Here is a 15,707-nt window from a genome sequence, read left to right as displayed (position 1 = left end):
AACTTCATGTAGCTGTGAAGAATACTAAAGGGAACTCTATATCTGCATTACGCCCAAGTAATTTCAGTTGCATTTTAATGGTTTTCATCAACAGGCTGTATAATACTCAAGAGCTCTGCAATGGCTCGCGAGGATGTACAGACTGTTAGCTGAGTTAAGCCGTGCCGATCCTTTTATACTTGCGCTGGACTGTCGGCACGAGTGTCGCATGCTAGCAATAAATCAGGTAATTGAATGATGCATAATCCACGGCATCATCTCGCAAAAACGCTTCATGCAATGGAAAATCAATGAGTAAGAGATCATAAATGGTAAGAGGTCATAAAAGAGAAGTCTCACTAGCTGGATGCAGCGCATATGTCGCGTAATAGTTACGAATCATAATTGTCTAAAAGGGAAGAAGAAATATTATAAACATGAACTACCACGGCATCTCATTATTTACGATCACCTCTGGTACAAATTTTATGACATACTGGCGGTGCCTGATCGTTACAACATACGTCATAACCTCAAAAAGAGAAGCGTTCGCCCTGGGTTTGCCTCTGTAACTCATGATTTTAACACATGGCATTGAAAAGGCAGCAAGTCTTCCTTTGAAATTAGCGATTCTCACTACACTCCGGCATTGTGTGATTTTTGCAATATATTAGAACAAACCGTGGATGGGAAAGAGAGAAAAATTCGAGCAGACTGTATGACATGAATGAAGTGGATCTGAAGCCAACGATCAGAACGCCCAGATTCATGCAGAACGCGTGTCGATGGCGATTTTGAGCGGGTTTGAGCGTTAAGCAACGAAATTAGAAACTATTTCTAGGTTAGTTTGCAAGGCTAACAAAATTTGTGATTTGCTGTGCAGAGATCTAAGAGATCCAGTACCTCCTCGATAACACAAAAGAGAAAGAAATTGTGATTGTGAAAAGTAACGTCTGTGTGGCTCTGGAAGCGTCTGATTTGTGTTAAAAACATAACAAAAAATCGATGAGATGACGATACAATAAGCTGGTGCTCGCTAAGACCACAAGAGAACGAATGCATTGTGGTGATTTGCGTGTGTGACATTGTAAGAAACAAAGCGCATTTGAAAGCGAATATCCTAGAAAAAACGCTAGAGCCAGACACGGCAACGTGTGTAGCAGAACACAGCGAGCAACGTCCCAGAACACCCCCCCAAGAGGGCAAGAGGGAAACAGAAACGGAACAGGTAAGAAACAGGTGGTTTTGTTATCCTGGGTGGCACCTAACTCGCACTCCCGCCTTTCTTCGCAGTGCGCTGGCACCGTACAGGCCATTCATCTCACCGGCGAGGGCCACGCTGGAACCGACGTTGCGCGCGATGTTCGGTGGCGAATGGCGAATGCAGCAGCAGATCTGCTGCAGACCCGGCACACCGTGCAGCACCAGTATGAAGCCGCTGCGGAACCGCGCGTTCATGTAGCAGTAGATGATCGGATTGTAGCAGCTGTGCGACATCGCTAGCCAGTGGAAGGCGAACCAGAAGTACGGCAACAGATCCCACGACGAAGGAAGTTTCATGAGCTGCAATTTGTTTGGGGGGAAAAGGAAGGAGGGAGAGAAAGAGAGATGAAGTAGTTCTGTAAGGTTGTAGGAGGTGAACACACTTACCATGAGGAAGTTGAACGGAAGCCAACAGATCGTAAATACAATCACCACAGTCACCATCATCTTGATCATCTGCGAATGGAAGAAGCAAACATTGTTGGAACATTAAACAGTGAGTAAAGATAAGGTGGGAAATTGATACTACTATTTATTAGTTCATGATTCGTTTCAGACACTCAAATGATTGGTAGAAGATTACACAAAAACTACTTCTAGAGCGACAAACACAAACCCCAAGATTCGATGGAAAACCCTTGAAGTCCTAGTGTTGAGAGTGTCATTGGTGGAGTTCTCAAGTAATATCTCACATAAAAAAGCGTAAAAGTTCCAGGAAATGCAATAGAACTCAACTTTTTTAAGGATAAAGTTACGTCCCAGCTATAGTCGTCGACGAGTTGTGGTCGACCCAATATGGTCAAATGCGCTCCGACTCCAGAATCGTCGTCAGTTTTTGAGAAGGTCCTATCGTATCTTGGCGCATCATGTCATCAGCGCCTTTCAAACTACTTCTCATGATGCAGTATGTGTAGTCTTCCGCCTCTTCACATACTGATTGAAAAAGACCCCCGAACCTTCAGCTGTGATGGCTACAACAGTTCTTGGAATTCTTGGTTTTCAATCACCGTTTGGACCAGAACTAATAGTTAAGAGGGTCTCAGTGTTCTCTGACAAATTGTTGATGTAGTGTCGTGAGGATTCAACGTCTGACACTCTAACCAAGTGTTCTCAGCGCGGAACATGGGGGATTTTCGGAATCCGGAATGCCTATTATCGACGTCTAATACCCATGCGGGCGATCCGGAAAGAGGTTCTGAGGCTTGAGGAGAGTTTAGTCCGCAGGTGCTTCGGCAAATCGAACCATACCCAGAGTACTTCCTGCTATTCAGGTCTTTTTTCTTCTGAAAGGAGGGTCCCTATGAAGGTTCTCTCAAAGAAGGAGCTTCTTTTGTTGCTTCCACAAAGGTAGATAAATATCTTGCTCGCATCCAAGACAAATAAATGTAAAATAAATTGAAATTGATCAAAGATATTCTACCGCATGTCCAAGAACTTATATATCGTGAATTTCAACAAAAATTAATTTTAATTATAATATCTTTTAAGCACTCTTAAGTCACCTAAACTCAATACTCTTCCACACCAACAAGCTACTGAAAGTCAACCAAATTAGTTACTCAGCAGGAAACAATCACTGTTCCACTGAGCTGACCGTAACTAATTTTAGACGACACGTGTTATTCTTGGAACAAAAGCGATTTAAGCGCAACCACGAAATAATCGACCTCCCCGAAAGCACCCGAATACGTCCTTTTTTGTTTGTTTGTGTGTGGGTAGGAGGATCACAATCTGCCCTTTTTTTTGTTTTGGTTGGAATATGTCCAATCAACCGTAAACGGCACAATGCACCGAACGATTTACTCCGGCCAACGGGGCAGGAACCATCTGGAAGTCATCGTACATTTGGCACTGTTTCAAGTTACGGATCAAATCTAAACTGTACGCTTTTCCCCACCAAATGTAATGTTATGTGAACTGGGAGAAGAAGAAAAAAAGGCTGTCAAATCTGTATTTTCCTTTTTCTCACTTTGCGTGTGTGTGGATCGAAATTTATGCTCGATGAGTTTCATTTTACTGTATTTTTACTGAGGAAAAAAAATCCTCCCCTCCGGGGGAGTAAAGTGTACCCTTCAAGCACGAGACATAAGCGATAGCATTTTGGCAAAAGTTTTCCACCGTTACACCATGATGGGTACCATTTTTGGTGTGCAGGTTGTCTAGATTTTCTTTTCCCTCGTTGTAAACCATTCGCATCGCTAATGAAAATATTGTGTAAACACTTTTTAGCGATAAACAACATTATCGTTCGTCACACTGGTCCTTGGATCTGATGGTATGGTTCCAATGGAGAAGTTTCCTTTTTTTTCTTCCCCCCTTTCGTTCCGCTGCATCCCTAACGTTTTCCTTCAAACGATTGCTCCCGCTCCTCTGAGACGGTATTCGCACATTAGAAAGATACACAAATATTGCTCTTCTTTAGCAAAACTTCCTTTTTGCCGACGTTCGGCAGTATGTTGAAGTTTGTCTGTCTCAGTAGGCGTTAATTAGGACGTGCGTTAATTGACTGTTCAACGTATGGTGAAATTTTCAGGAGAAAGAAAGTTTTAATTAAGCATACGCATCGGATACACCGAACAGCTTAGATTTCCTCGTGTAATTTTATTCATTAAAAGGAATGATAAGTGAAACGTTAAATCAATTGTACACAGCATTAACTGTAATGCGATACCTTTTGAGCATCGTAGGTCACTTTACATTTACAGAGATGCATGAGCAAATTGTTGTTGAAATGTTGATACGAGAATCAGCTTTTTTCCTTCAAAAGCTAATAATTGTGTGTAGCAGAATTCTAAAGTATTTGAGTTTATTAGAAATATCAATTTAATTTTGAGTCGAAAATATGTTTTTTCTACTTTCACATCTGTTTGCCATCAGTTTCATCACAGCTGAACGAAATGAATATTTCAGCAACAAAAAGTATCTCCTCAACGTCCAGTTCAATAGCCAATCGATTGATCAAACTTTGCTGTTTTAGGAAGAGAGATTCCTTTCCTTTCATATTCGGCACAAACGATCGTATACAGAAATGAAAAAAAAACAGGGCGCAAAAAAATGAAAGCAATTCAATCTCTTACGACAAAAACACTGAAAGTGAATACCGGCCATGTCCGGAGGCTGAAGAATTTAAGCCGAAACCAGAAGTTCACTTTTATGCTTTCGCTCTGTACGAGATTATTCGATACAGGGGTTGTTTTTCTTTCACCGATGTATTACCCTGTCGGGGCTTCAGTAGCCCTGCTGAAGCAGCTGAGGATGGCTGCACTTTATCGTTTGCTTTAATATCACCGGAATAGCAGGAAGCAGCAATAAAGCACTCGATCCATCCTTTTCACTAGGCGAAAGACCACTTGACCCATAGATGAGAAAGGCGAGGGGGTCGGCCGGGGCGCAACGAGTAGTGCGGCGGGATACCGAAACTGATCCGAAAACACACACACTCCTCGTGCCCGTTTTCGGGAGGCGGATTGGTGGATTGGTAGTGAGCTGGTAAAGTGGTTACATAAATATCTACCTGTACTGATTAGCCACAGCGCTCTTATTAAATTGTATCAGTTTGTCTAGCAGTCTAGCAGACACCGGGTGGATGGGGGATGGTTGAACCGTTGTTAGAAGATATTCCAATTTCGATGTCATACCACTCGGCCACGAAAGAGCACGTACAGTAGGAGTGGGGCGAGATTTCTGGTTTGCATAATGCTTTCTTCTGTCACAGCAGAACGGGACAGTACAGTGTGTGTGTGTGGTGACTATCATTTGCATTGCAAATCAACCATCTACCAGGAAAAGCGGAGGGTGGGAGGGAAGGATGTGCTAGACCCATTGGAAAACCCCTTGGAATCCCTCACCATTGGAAGCGCAAGATAAAGGCGCACACGAAATGGTTCGAGCGTACCGTGCTGATGGGCATTCATATTTCTGGAGGAGTTCTACCGTGTGCTGTACATCCAACACTGTAGCCTGTGAAGGTACCTTTCGTACTCATCATAACCCAATTGACAGCGTTATTAAGGGATGATAAGCAAAATGGTTGTAATAGGACAATTTTGTCATGCGGGTTGCATCACTTTAGGCGCTTTTTTTCTCGAAACACAAAAAACTACATTTTTCAGCTACAAGTGACAAAGAAATTGGATCTTGAAATAATCTTGTTAATTTTAGAGAAAAAAAACACACACACACACACACTAACACACATAAATTGTCGAAGAGAAAAATCATAGACGACGAACCTCCATTTTTGGGTAAAGTTGTGGAAATCAGGAAAATGAAAAGGGGAAAAAACCGTTGAAGGTTGAATTTAAAAAGTATTTCATCCCCCCACCCTCCCCGACACCCCGCTTACTCTAACCTTACCCTTAAAAGGGAAGAAAAATAGGTTAACATAGAATAATGATACTCTGCCAGGAGAGGAAGAGTTATATGCACAATTTGCATCAACGAAACGAGAAACATCGAATGAAATGAACCATTTTCATCTTTTGCATTTCCCTTCCTCAAACGGCTCCTCCAGCGTTTCCTTTCCTTAACCATACGTTGTTGTTTTTTTTTACTTTATTTGGGGCTTATTAAAAAAAAAGGAACTAAACTGCAACTCCGCAAGCTGTGGTAGAACTGAAAATGAAGTATGACCTTCGGCTGCATTTCATTCTCTGAGTTTTTCGCATGTTATGGAGTGTGTTTGATGCTTTTTATGTTCCGTTTTTTTTATAATGTCCGTCAGACTCTTCTTTCGCTTGTTAATTTTTTTTTTCGCTCTCAATGTTGCTAACAAAACTGCTGCAATTTTTCCTCCTACGTTTTTGCCCCATTCGTATCTGACGTGAGCCGTGAGCCGGTTCGAGGAAAAAGAAAAATAAAAGCATAAAAAGATTAAACTGAAAATAGGTCGAATGGGAGTTGGTGACACGACCAATGCACGAAAAATGTCACAATTCCCCTTTTTTCCCATCCTAAACCCCCGGCTTTCCTGCTACTCCAGCGTCCGTTCTGCCTTGCGGGACTATGTGGTGCTATTTTCATTTCACCGGTCCGAAATTCATTTGCATTTATTCCATCAAAACTCGCCACCCTGTTCGGTGCCTCGTACCTAGAACGGCTAGGTGCACCAGGCAGATGGGCGGAGATGAACAGGAAATGGGAATCTCAGCCGCTAACGATCGTCAGGTCAGGCTAGAGGGTTGAGGTTTTAGAAAACTTTCACGTCCACCAGCGACCAATGAATAGGGGTGAACTTTGGCCGAACCGACCGGCACGGTAACGGATACCTACCCCAGGTCCTTCTTTGGTGTAATCAAATTAAAAGGCAAATCAGCTCAAAGTCATTAATGTGTGTGTTTTTTTTTTTTCATAGTTGAATTTTCATACAGAGGAAAAACCCCGTCCAGGGAATAGCGTAGACAGAGTTGATTGTCTGTATGCATTTTGTAAAGTTGTGACACATCTTACTCCACAACACGTGTGCGGACTTTTTTTTCTTCTTGATTCTAGCACCAGAATGGCACCAGCTAACGCGTTGTGAGTGTATTTAAGAAGACATAATTCACTTTCCGTATTCGTTTGGTGCTAAAAACTCTCCCCCCGGATACCAGTTGCATACGCGTGTGCTCACGCCTCGACAATCAAGGGCAGAAAGGCCATAATTCTCATCCAAAAAAAAAAAAAGTTGTCGTAACTTGTCTTCTTTCCAACTCCATTCTGGAGGAAGAAAAAAAGCACAAGAGCACGACAGTTCGCAAACGTTCCGAACTAAAAGTCTGGTGTGGAAGTTGGCCTACGTTTTCGGGCGATAATAAAATGTGACATGTCGGGGGGTCACACCGGTAGTTGACAGTTTTGAAGCGGCAGTGTGTCCCGGTTCGGCGACCGTCAGTGCGAGTCTGACTACAGGGCACACATTCCTACCCGGTATGCTTCTGATGCTGGCAGGATAGTGATTCAGATAGTGTAGAAATGCTGAATGCTCATGACAACAGCAAACAAACAAACAAAAAAAACGAAAAAAAGCGGAAACAAACGGAACGAGAGTTAGACGAGTTAGGAAAAGGCATACAATTGCTCGCTATGAGCACAATGTGTGAGAAGTTAGCAAAAGTTGGTTGGTGATTTGAATTATTGCAATGGAACAGAGAACTGACAACTTGAAGTCAGTTGTCCCAAAACGTCCAATGATGGTGGTAGATTAACGGCTGGAGGAAAAAAAGGCGAATGATAAGTAGCGGACCTATTAAGAGATTATGAAGGTTATTTGAAGCTAGTTAAGAAGTAGGATTGAAGAAAAAAATATTATAATGAATATTCTTTCAAACTTTATCAACAATAGCAGCAGCCATCCCCACTTGAGAGCAACACTTCTTTTCTGCTGATAGCCTTAGTGACTTCTTTATGACAAGAATTGAGAAGCTGCTAGACTCGCTGCTTGCCAATTGGAATTACAATGGAATTCCCGGCAATAAGAAGACAGACTCACTGGTGATCGAACCTATCGCTTCCTAAGAGTTCCTTTGCTCACTACAACAAATTTGAGACAAAAAAGTCTCGGTGCCAGATCGCTTGTGGGAAGTGAATGAACCTCAGGCTGAATACCGTGAGTATCTCTGCCCGATTTGGTTTGATGAGATCTCTGTGGATCGTTCATTCATCAGAATGTTGGACATCGGACTCTGACATTGGACATCGGACAGAATATTGGACTCGAAAGTGTGGATGTGGACCATCTTCTATTATCCTGTGTGGAGTTTGACAAACGACCTAGACCTTGCTTGGTGGATGCCGGTGGAGTTGATCAGGATCTCCCTGATCCTCAAGGGGACTCCCTGATCTCCTCCCAGGAAAGGTTTCGATGCGCAATATTTTGAGTTGTAGCAACTGTAAATAGTTAAAAATTATAAACCTTAGCCACCTACTCACCTGATCTATACAGATCTTGACAGCTGTCACGGTGACAGCTCAACATTTGCCAAAAGAATGGCACTGTGAATAAAGGATCATTACCGTTTGAAATTTGAAACCGACAACATCTTCAGCCTTCCGTGTTTTATTTCTTCCGTGCCTGCATTTTACACAACATTAAAATCATGAGACTCATTCACCGCTTCGCATTGTTGATTCTTGTTGGTTTTCCAACACCATCAATGCCAATAGCATCAGGATATGCGCTAGTTGCTACAATAGTTCAATCACATCATTTTAATAGCCACCAAAAGCAATGCAGGAAGGAAATGTTTTGATCAAATTGTTTTTTTTTTCGTCACAAACCGGTGCTGATATACAGCAAAAGCTCCACAATTGAAAAAAAATAAAATAAAAAAAAACGTTACCAACAATTATACAACAGGATTCGATACCTATCCTATAGCGTGTGGCAGCACTACCATCCACCAGAGTTGTAGTTGTAGTTCTTATTGTCAGTTTAAACGAACTCAGGTACCGTGTGTCGGGTCCCGAGGACGTGTAAACTGCCGAGTGAAGCATTGCAAGTCCCTCTATATATGCAGTTCCACTCGTCGATCGTATTTTACGATCCACAACGATACACACGGAGGTATAGCAATAAAATTGTGCGGCGTTCAACGTAAAATTGCTTTATTGGCATTACCGGCACATTGAAACTGAGTATAAAAGGACCAGCAATCTTCATCTGAGGCGATAGTAGCAGCTAGTATGCGGAGATGTTCATCTGGACTAGCTGGTACTATCGATTAATTTCTCAATAACGATTTACGATTTTCGATACTTCATGAAAGTCGGATCGGTACCAAAATACCACTCTCTATCTCTCTCTCTCTCTCTCTCTCTCTCTCTCTCTATCTCTCTTTCTCTCTCTCTCTCTTTCACTTTTTCTCTCTCTTTCTCTCTTTCTCTCTCTCTTTTTATCTTTCTCTCTTTCTCTCTCTCTCTTTTTCTCTTTCTCTCTCTCCCTCTCTTGCTCCATTTCTCTTCCTCTATCTATCTCTACCTCCCTCTCTCTCTCTTGCTTTCTCTCTCTATCTTGCTCGTACTTTCCTAGTTCTTGCTACGGGGGAACACGGTCCGGATGGGATTCAAACCCAAGTCCTGTCGTGTGGAACCGGCGCTGTTTATCACATACACCACCCGACCCCCCCCTCCCGCCCGGTTCTAATATCATTTGTTGGTGTAAATTTAATCACTAAAAATATCACTATTTAGTTATTTAAATATTTTGATATTTTCATAAACATTCCTTGCAAAGCACCTCAGGCTTTTTGCTCGGATGTTCCAAGTGATTATTTTTTGTTAAACCAGTTGACAGATTTCAGAAGCTCTGTATGACTTCAGAAATCCATCAGGACTGGTATGGTTATCCCAACACTGCTGGTCCTTTTATACCTAGCAGAGCATGATGAATAATTACGTTTCCTCTATTTCCGCTCAATCTCAGCGATGAACCGGGTGCAATCATGAGTAAGAGAGGTCATAAAAAACACAACTGTGCAATCGATCTCCATGGGACAATGCGCTGGACGCGCCGCCGCCAGATAAGCGCTTACGAATGCATCGCTGCTATTTTTATTGTTTTAGCTGCGTGCAATAAATACCTTTGGAGGTGCGATCAAGCTAAGCGTTTCAATCCATCCATATGCCCGCCTTTGCCATGCAAATAATTTATGCTGTGGGATGAGATGTGAAGACCGGCACGGCTTCGTACAGGTAGCTTACGTCATGCGCCAAATGCGCCAGAAGGTATGCAATCATTTGGTTTTTTGTCGTTTAACGCGTAAATTTAAACTGTATTCGTATATTTTATGATGATGAATGTTAATGATGACTTTATTGTAATTAAATTAAAGAAACAAACAGTTTTTCATGAATAAGAGAGAATGTAGAATAAAAAAAATAAATAAATAAAATTATTATTATTAATAAATTAAATAAATAAGTTTAATCAACCACAATTCGCTTAACCAATTACACAAAGATTACCTTTTAATTATTTTAATTCAAATTAAAACTGAAGTAAGCAAAACAAAACAACTAAATATAAACATTTAAAAGAAAAAAATGGAAGTTACTTTTATTCGCTTCGAGCATGTTTCTTCCATCGAAAGTTGTATCATTGAGAACGAAAAAAAAACCCTTTTTCCCCACTCTTCGTACCAAAATAGGCACAACAAAGCGTGAAAACAGCAACTGAAAACGCCCCGGGATAAAGAACAGTCAGCTTCGGTTTAATTTGGTTTGAAGATAATTCAATATAATGGCACTTAGCATTATTATGTTTTACACCTTCCCGGGCTACTCCAGCTCCAGGCCTCGCTTGCGTCACGGGTTTGCAATTAAAAGCAACAACGAGAGAGAAAATCAAACCACCAGCAAAAGTACTAATAGCGCACTGTAACTATCTGTGTCTTTTTAGGGGTTTTTTCAAGCTGGAAGGGATGCTGATCAAATGTCATCGGGTTGGAAATGTTGATGGTACACTGTCCCTGCTGAATTGTTCTATTTGTAAAAGTAGTTGGATGCTATTCCTTTCTCTCTCTTTTTCTCTCTCTCTTTTCATAGAGTGCATGTCAATTATTTCTGCATCGGGGTAGTATGCGACGTGCTGACACACTGCTGGGACGTGTCGAGCATCCAGCATGGATAATATGGACCGATATGGAACATCCTCCTGGGATGAAGGGGGTGGGTGGAGTACGACGACAATGTTCCGACAACCGTACGGAGTACGATCTTAATTTACGAAAACGCGAAACCGCACCCATCGACCCGCACACTTGTCGCACTTGACTGTCAAAATGGCTGAAGCCTTTATCACGATTCACACGCGTTTAAAAAGGTTAGGTGGGCATTATTTAAAACCCGCAGCACAATGCAATGGTTGCACCCGAAGAGGAGTAAAGTAATGAAATTTATCACCGAAACGAAATGCAAAAAAATATCCCCCCTCCGCAATGCATCCGTCGGTGGAATGGCGGAATTTTTGACTTCCTTTTTTTCTTTCACTTTTTTTTATTTTTCATGTGACTTAATTTTAATGTCCCTTATTCGGGTTTCTACCCAGCTACCAGCGTACGTGATTGATTTTTCTTTCGCTTCATGTGTGCGTGCCTTTTCCCGGTTTTTCTTTTCCGACTGTGTCTGCATGGCCAATACGCTCTTCACGTGCAATTAATCTGGTTATCGTTGCATCCTATGTTTCCATTCATGGGAGGAGCACACACACACACACAAATTCACCCCTTCTTCAAGCCGATTGCGCTTGCGTAACCACACACCCATCTGTTTGCTTCTGTTTTTATTTCCCACCCAACCAAACACCACCCACCCACCCCCCGGATACCGAAAGTAAAGAAAGGTCAACCGAATAGTTTCGAGCGTACCATGCCAGTTGTGAAAGAATTTCTTGGCTCCCACCACTACCAGGCTCACGTGCCTGGAGTTTTCGGCATTAATTTATGGTCCTGGGTCGCTGACGGCGGACCCCCTGGTAACGATGTTTAATTTATGTGCCTCCCGCTTCATGCGACTGTTCGTGCCGGGTTCGTTGTTTTCCCGGTACACCCGGACCGAACAGTAAGCAGACAAGTAACCTTTACCGGTTCATTGCAAAGTCGTGTGCACTTTTTTTGTGTTTGTCGCATGGTACAACATCCGATAAGCCGATATTGCTTATAAGGAAATAGTTTCAATTTCAGTGGAGTTTAAGTTTTTTTTGTTTTCAATTTAAATTCGTAAAAAGTTTTCCTAATACAATCCACGAGTAAAGGGAAATTATTTTATAATTTTATATTTTTTTTAAATAAAAAAAAATAAACAAAAAATAAAAAAAAAATTAAAAAAAAAAATATAAAAACTAAAAAAAAGATAAAAACAATCCACGAGTTAAGGGAAATTGTTTTATAACTTTATAATATTTATAATATTTTATAATATTATTTAATTTTTGGGCTCTAAACTCCTATATTTTTAAACATTGGATATGGGGGGCGGCTCGGTGGTGCATGTGATAAACGGCGCCGGTCCACATGGCAGGACCGGGTTCAAATCCCATCCGGACCGTTCCCCCGTAGCAAGGACTGACTATCCGGCTACGTGGTAAAACAAGTATAGTAAGCCAGAAATGGCCAGCGTGACCTGTATGGTCATTAAAATGCCAAGAAGAATTATTATTTAATATTTAATAAAAATATAATATAATATTAAAAAATATTATTTAATTATTATAATATTTTACAATTACTATAACATTTTATTTTAATTCTTGCACAGTTCTAAATTCTAAATACAGTCTAAAAAAGACAAAAGGGGTGAAATAGCTTTACGAATTGAAGTATGAAAGTTGCCGTCATTTCTGACATTTCTTTTCAAGTTGAAGTAGAATGTGTGCAAGTAGATCTGGAATTGTTTTCAATTTTTCAAAATTTTAAGAACCGCATTTTTAGTTGTCACTAGATTGTGCAAACTGATAAAAAAATTTGAAAACTCCAGAAATTTTAAATCCTAGAGCTCTCTGAGGATTATTTCCCAATTTGAAGAATTTCTAAGCAACTTCAGTCCAGTTCAACTTAAAAAAAAAAAAACAAACAAAAAATATTTCCAATAACTTTTTCACTCGAAAACCCCTGTATGATAGTAAAAGTGTATTTAAAATATCTAGCCCCCAGAGAAAAAAAACTGCAAATAACAACGAAGAGCTTTAAAAAAAGCAAGCTAAAACAAAGGAAAGCAGCTCCTTTGTGTTGCTTTGTTTTGCTAGCTCCATTTGTTTGCACTGTGTGTCGCACGTTCTAAAGCCAACATTTGCAACAGGCTCGAGCCAAGGGTTTCCAGCTGTGTACCATCGGATGCGGTTGATGGCTCCATCACCGCGAACATGGTTTTTCATAGTTTCCGGCCGACAACCATGGCAGTGCCAAGGTTTGATCGGTTCACAGCCACTGCTGGAATCGTCAGTAAAAGACGAGAAGGTAATTAAAATGATGACGAATTTTCAATACTAACAAATGTTTAGAATGAATGTCCTATTCTTGAAGTTCTTTTTAAAGTCAGAAAGTCAATTCTTAATTTTAATATTTTTTATATTATTTTCTTATGTTGTTTTCCTTTTAAATTAAATTTTTAAAAGTGAGTTTCTTAACAAAAAAAAAGGAAAATAGGTTGACATCACTTACTGTGCGTCTGTCGGTGACAAGAACGAATAAAACACACAAACAGCGAGAAGCTTTAAAGCGCTTAATCGGGCACGTGCAGGACCGCAGATGCACTTTTTAGCCACCCATGTGTGCCACCCTGCCACAAGCGGGGCAATCAACGAGAGTGAACTTTACCACCCACTCCCCTGATAACAATTTAGAAAATAAACCCCGAAAAAAAAACGGAAGAATGAAAAGAGGAAATGAGATTGAACGAATTCGGTTTCATCTTGAAAAAACAGCCCTCTACTTTCCGAGCCGCCACACGCACACTTTGCTAGAAAAAGGGTTAGGGGTGGGGGTGAGGGGGTAGGGGGGTGAGGGTTGAGGGGTGAAAGGAAATGGGAAAGATTCATCGCGATGATTTCCATTATGCGGTGTGATCTGCAAGCGAGCAACTTTTACATCGTTGCCACCCCAACCCTCCTCCTCCCTCTCCCCCTCCCCCCAACCCTCTCCATCCCATTTCCACTCGTAACACAGAGGCTCGTAATTCGTGGCGAAAATTGTGTGCGTACGACTCTGTGTATGCAAGCCGACGACGGTGCGCATGTAATCGCGATTGTTTCGTTTTATTTATTTATGTATTTTTCACCTTTTTTGCCTTCGGGCGGGTAGTACGGTTGGAAATTTTGATTTTTTTTTTTTTTTTTTTGTTGCTGCTACCAAGTGTGTTTGTTTCCCATCGTTCATCGGTTTTGCACGATTGTGCCCCAGCAGCATGCCTTGTGGTAACACAAACACAACGCCTTTTTCTTCCGCCTGGTGCACTTTTAGACTAATTTTGTCTTTTCTTCAAGGCAACGGGTCTTATGTTTGATTTTTTTTTGAGTCTTCTTTTTTCTTCTCGTTTGTCAAAGTATTTAGCACGCGTTTTTCTACGTTTTTTTTGTTGGAAAAAAATAATCACACTCGTTATTTTCTTTTTAATAAAAGCAAACAACTTTAACTGCGATGCAAATTTTTGTCTAATTTTTAAATCACCATTTTCACGCTTTACTTCCTTGTGTTTCATCACCAATCAAACCTGGTACAGACGTACACGCAAACATTAGCTTAAACCCACCGCAAATGATCAATGCACGATCGATTAGTGGCGATAGTGGCGAGTGGCATGTGAAAGTGGGACGAGCGTACAAGTAACGATGCGGGTACGGTAGCCCATGTTCATCGTTTGTCCCGGGGTTGTCCCGGGATGGGTACATCGCGATCTGCCCACGGTGTGCGCCATTTACCGTGTCATTGCATCGTGCTGCCATAAATGGACGAGGAAGCAGGAGCATCGTAAATCGCTTTGATCTTTACTGCTTTTGCAGGGGTTTTCGTCTTAGTTTAGCTTTCGATTTTTTCGGTTTTTTTTGAATAATTTTTAATTATTTAAACATTACATATTATCAAGATATATTTCAAGCAGGGTTTACTTCGCATAGTAATTTATAGAAAACATAATAATAAAACTTGCATATTTTTAATTTTGACAGCTGATTGCCACTGAAGGTTCTAAACACCTTGACAGCTTCAACTAACCTTTATCTCTTAATTTTAAACAATATTGTATTTTATTTTTAACGTTGTGATCAAAAAACGAGATGGAAAACCCCTGTAAGATGATCCCTGTTATACCGTTCCCAGCGAATGGGTAATAAAATGTTCCCCACGATGTTTCTTGTTTTTTGCGTTTCTGGTTTTCTTTTTGCCTGCCCATTTCATATGTCATTTCACGGACATTTTGACCGCAGTTGCAGTTTTTTTTGTTTTTTTTTTTGTTTTGGTCTGTTTTTCCCTTCCCTTGAAGGCAGTTCGCCCGGGTGGCCAATGTTTATTGCGTTTAAGTTTAATTGTGAACAACCGCTGTCTGCGCCTCATAACTCCTTTAACCGGGCTGGCAGACAAAACAAGAAAAAGCAAAAAAACACAAACGTTTTGCCCATTTTCATTTCCTTGTCTTCGACATTTTGATGTGTGTGTTTTTTTTGGTTGCTTTTTAGCGACGTTCAAACGTCGGGAATGACAGGAACTTCCCAAAAAGCAGAGACGCGACACGACGCGTTCATGATCTTTGTGAGCACAAAGTAAAAGTGCACCGTGACGAGGTATACACCCTCACACGACCATCGGTACAGTACCGACACCAAAAGGGGGTGGGGTGGGAGGGAGGGGGTAGTGGAAACGCAGCTTAACCTCCAACCTTTTCCGATCTTCAGTCTTCGTCCACCTTTCCCTTTCACGATCACGATTACCAGTCCAGGGAAAGTAAACTTGGTTCCAGGTGTAGTTTTTTCCCCCGCCCCCCCGTTCTTCGTGCCACCC

General features: G+C 41.2%; 1 protein-coding gene across 6 annotated transcripts in view; it reads right to left on the bottom strand.

Annotated features, from left to right (window-relative positions):
* The window catches only part of LOC125770330 (RYamide receptor), a 98,861-nt gene that overhangs the window by 3,803 nt on the left and 79,351 nt on the right, over positions 1–15,707 (bottom strand). For 4 of the 6 annotated variants that reach the window (XM_049439794.1, XM_049439784.1, XM_049439764.1 and 1 more), the window contains one exon: positions 1,305–1,698. In XM_049439794.1, the coding sequence (XP_049295751.1) occupies positions 1,305–1,698 (394 nt within the window). Of the gene's footprint in view, positions 1–1,248; positions 1,699–15,707 lie in introns of all 6 variants that reach the window. The other 2 variants (XM_049439811.1, XM_049439803.1) reach the window with 2 other exon arrangements.

Source organism: Anopheles funestus, chromosome X (genome assembly GCF_943734845.2).
Source record: "Anopheles funestus chromosome X, idAnoFuneDA-416_04, whole genome shotgun sequence".
Lineage (NCBI taxonomy): Eukaryota > Metazoa > Arthropoda > Insecta > Diptera > Culicidae > Anopheles > Anopheles funestus.
This window is presented reverse-complemented; position numbering and strand designations above follow the sequence as displayed.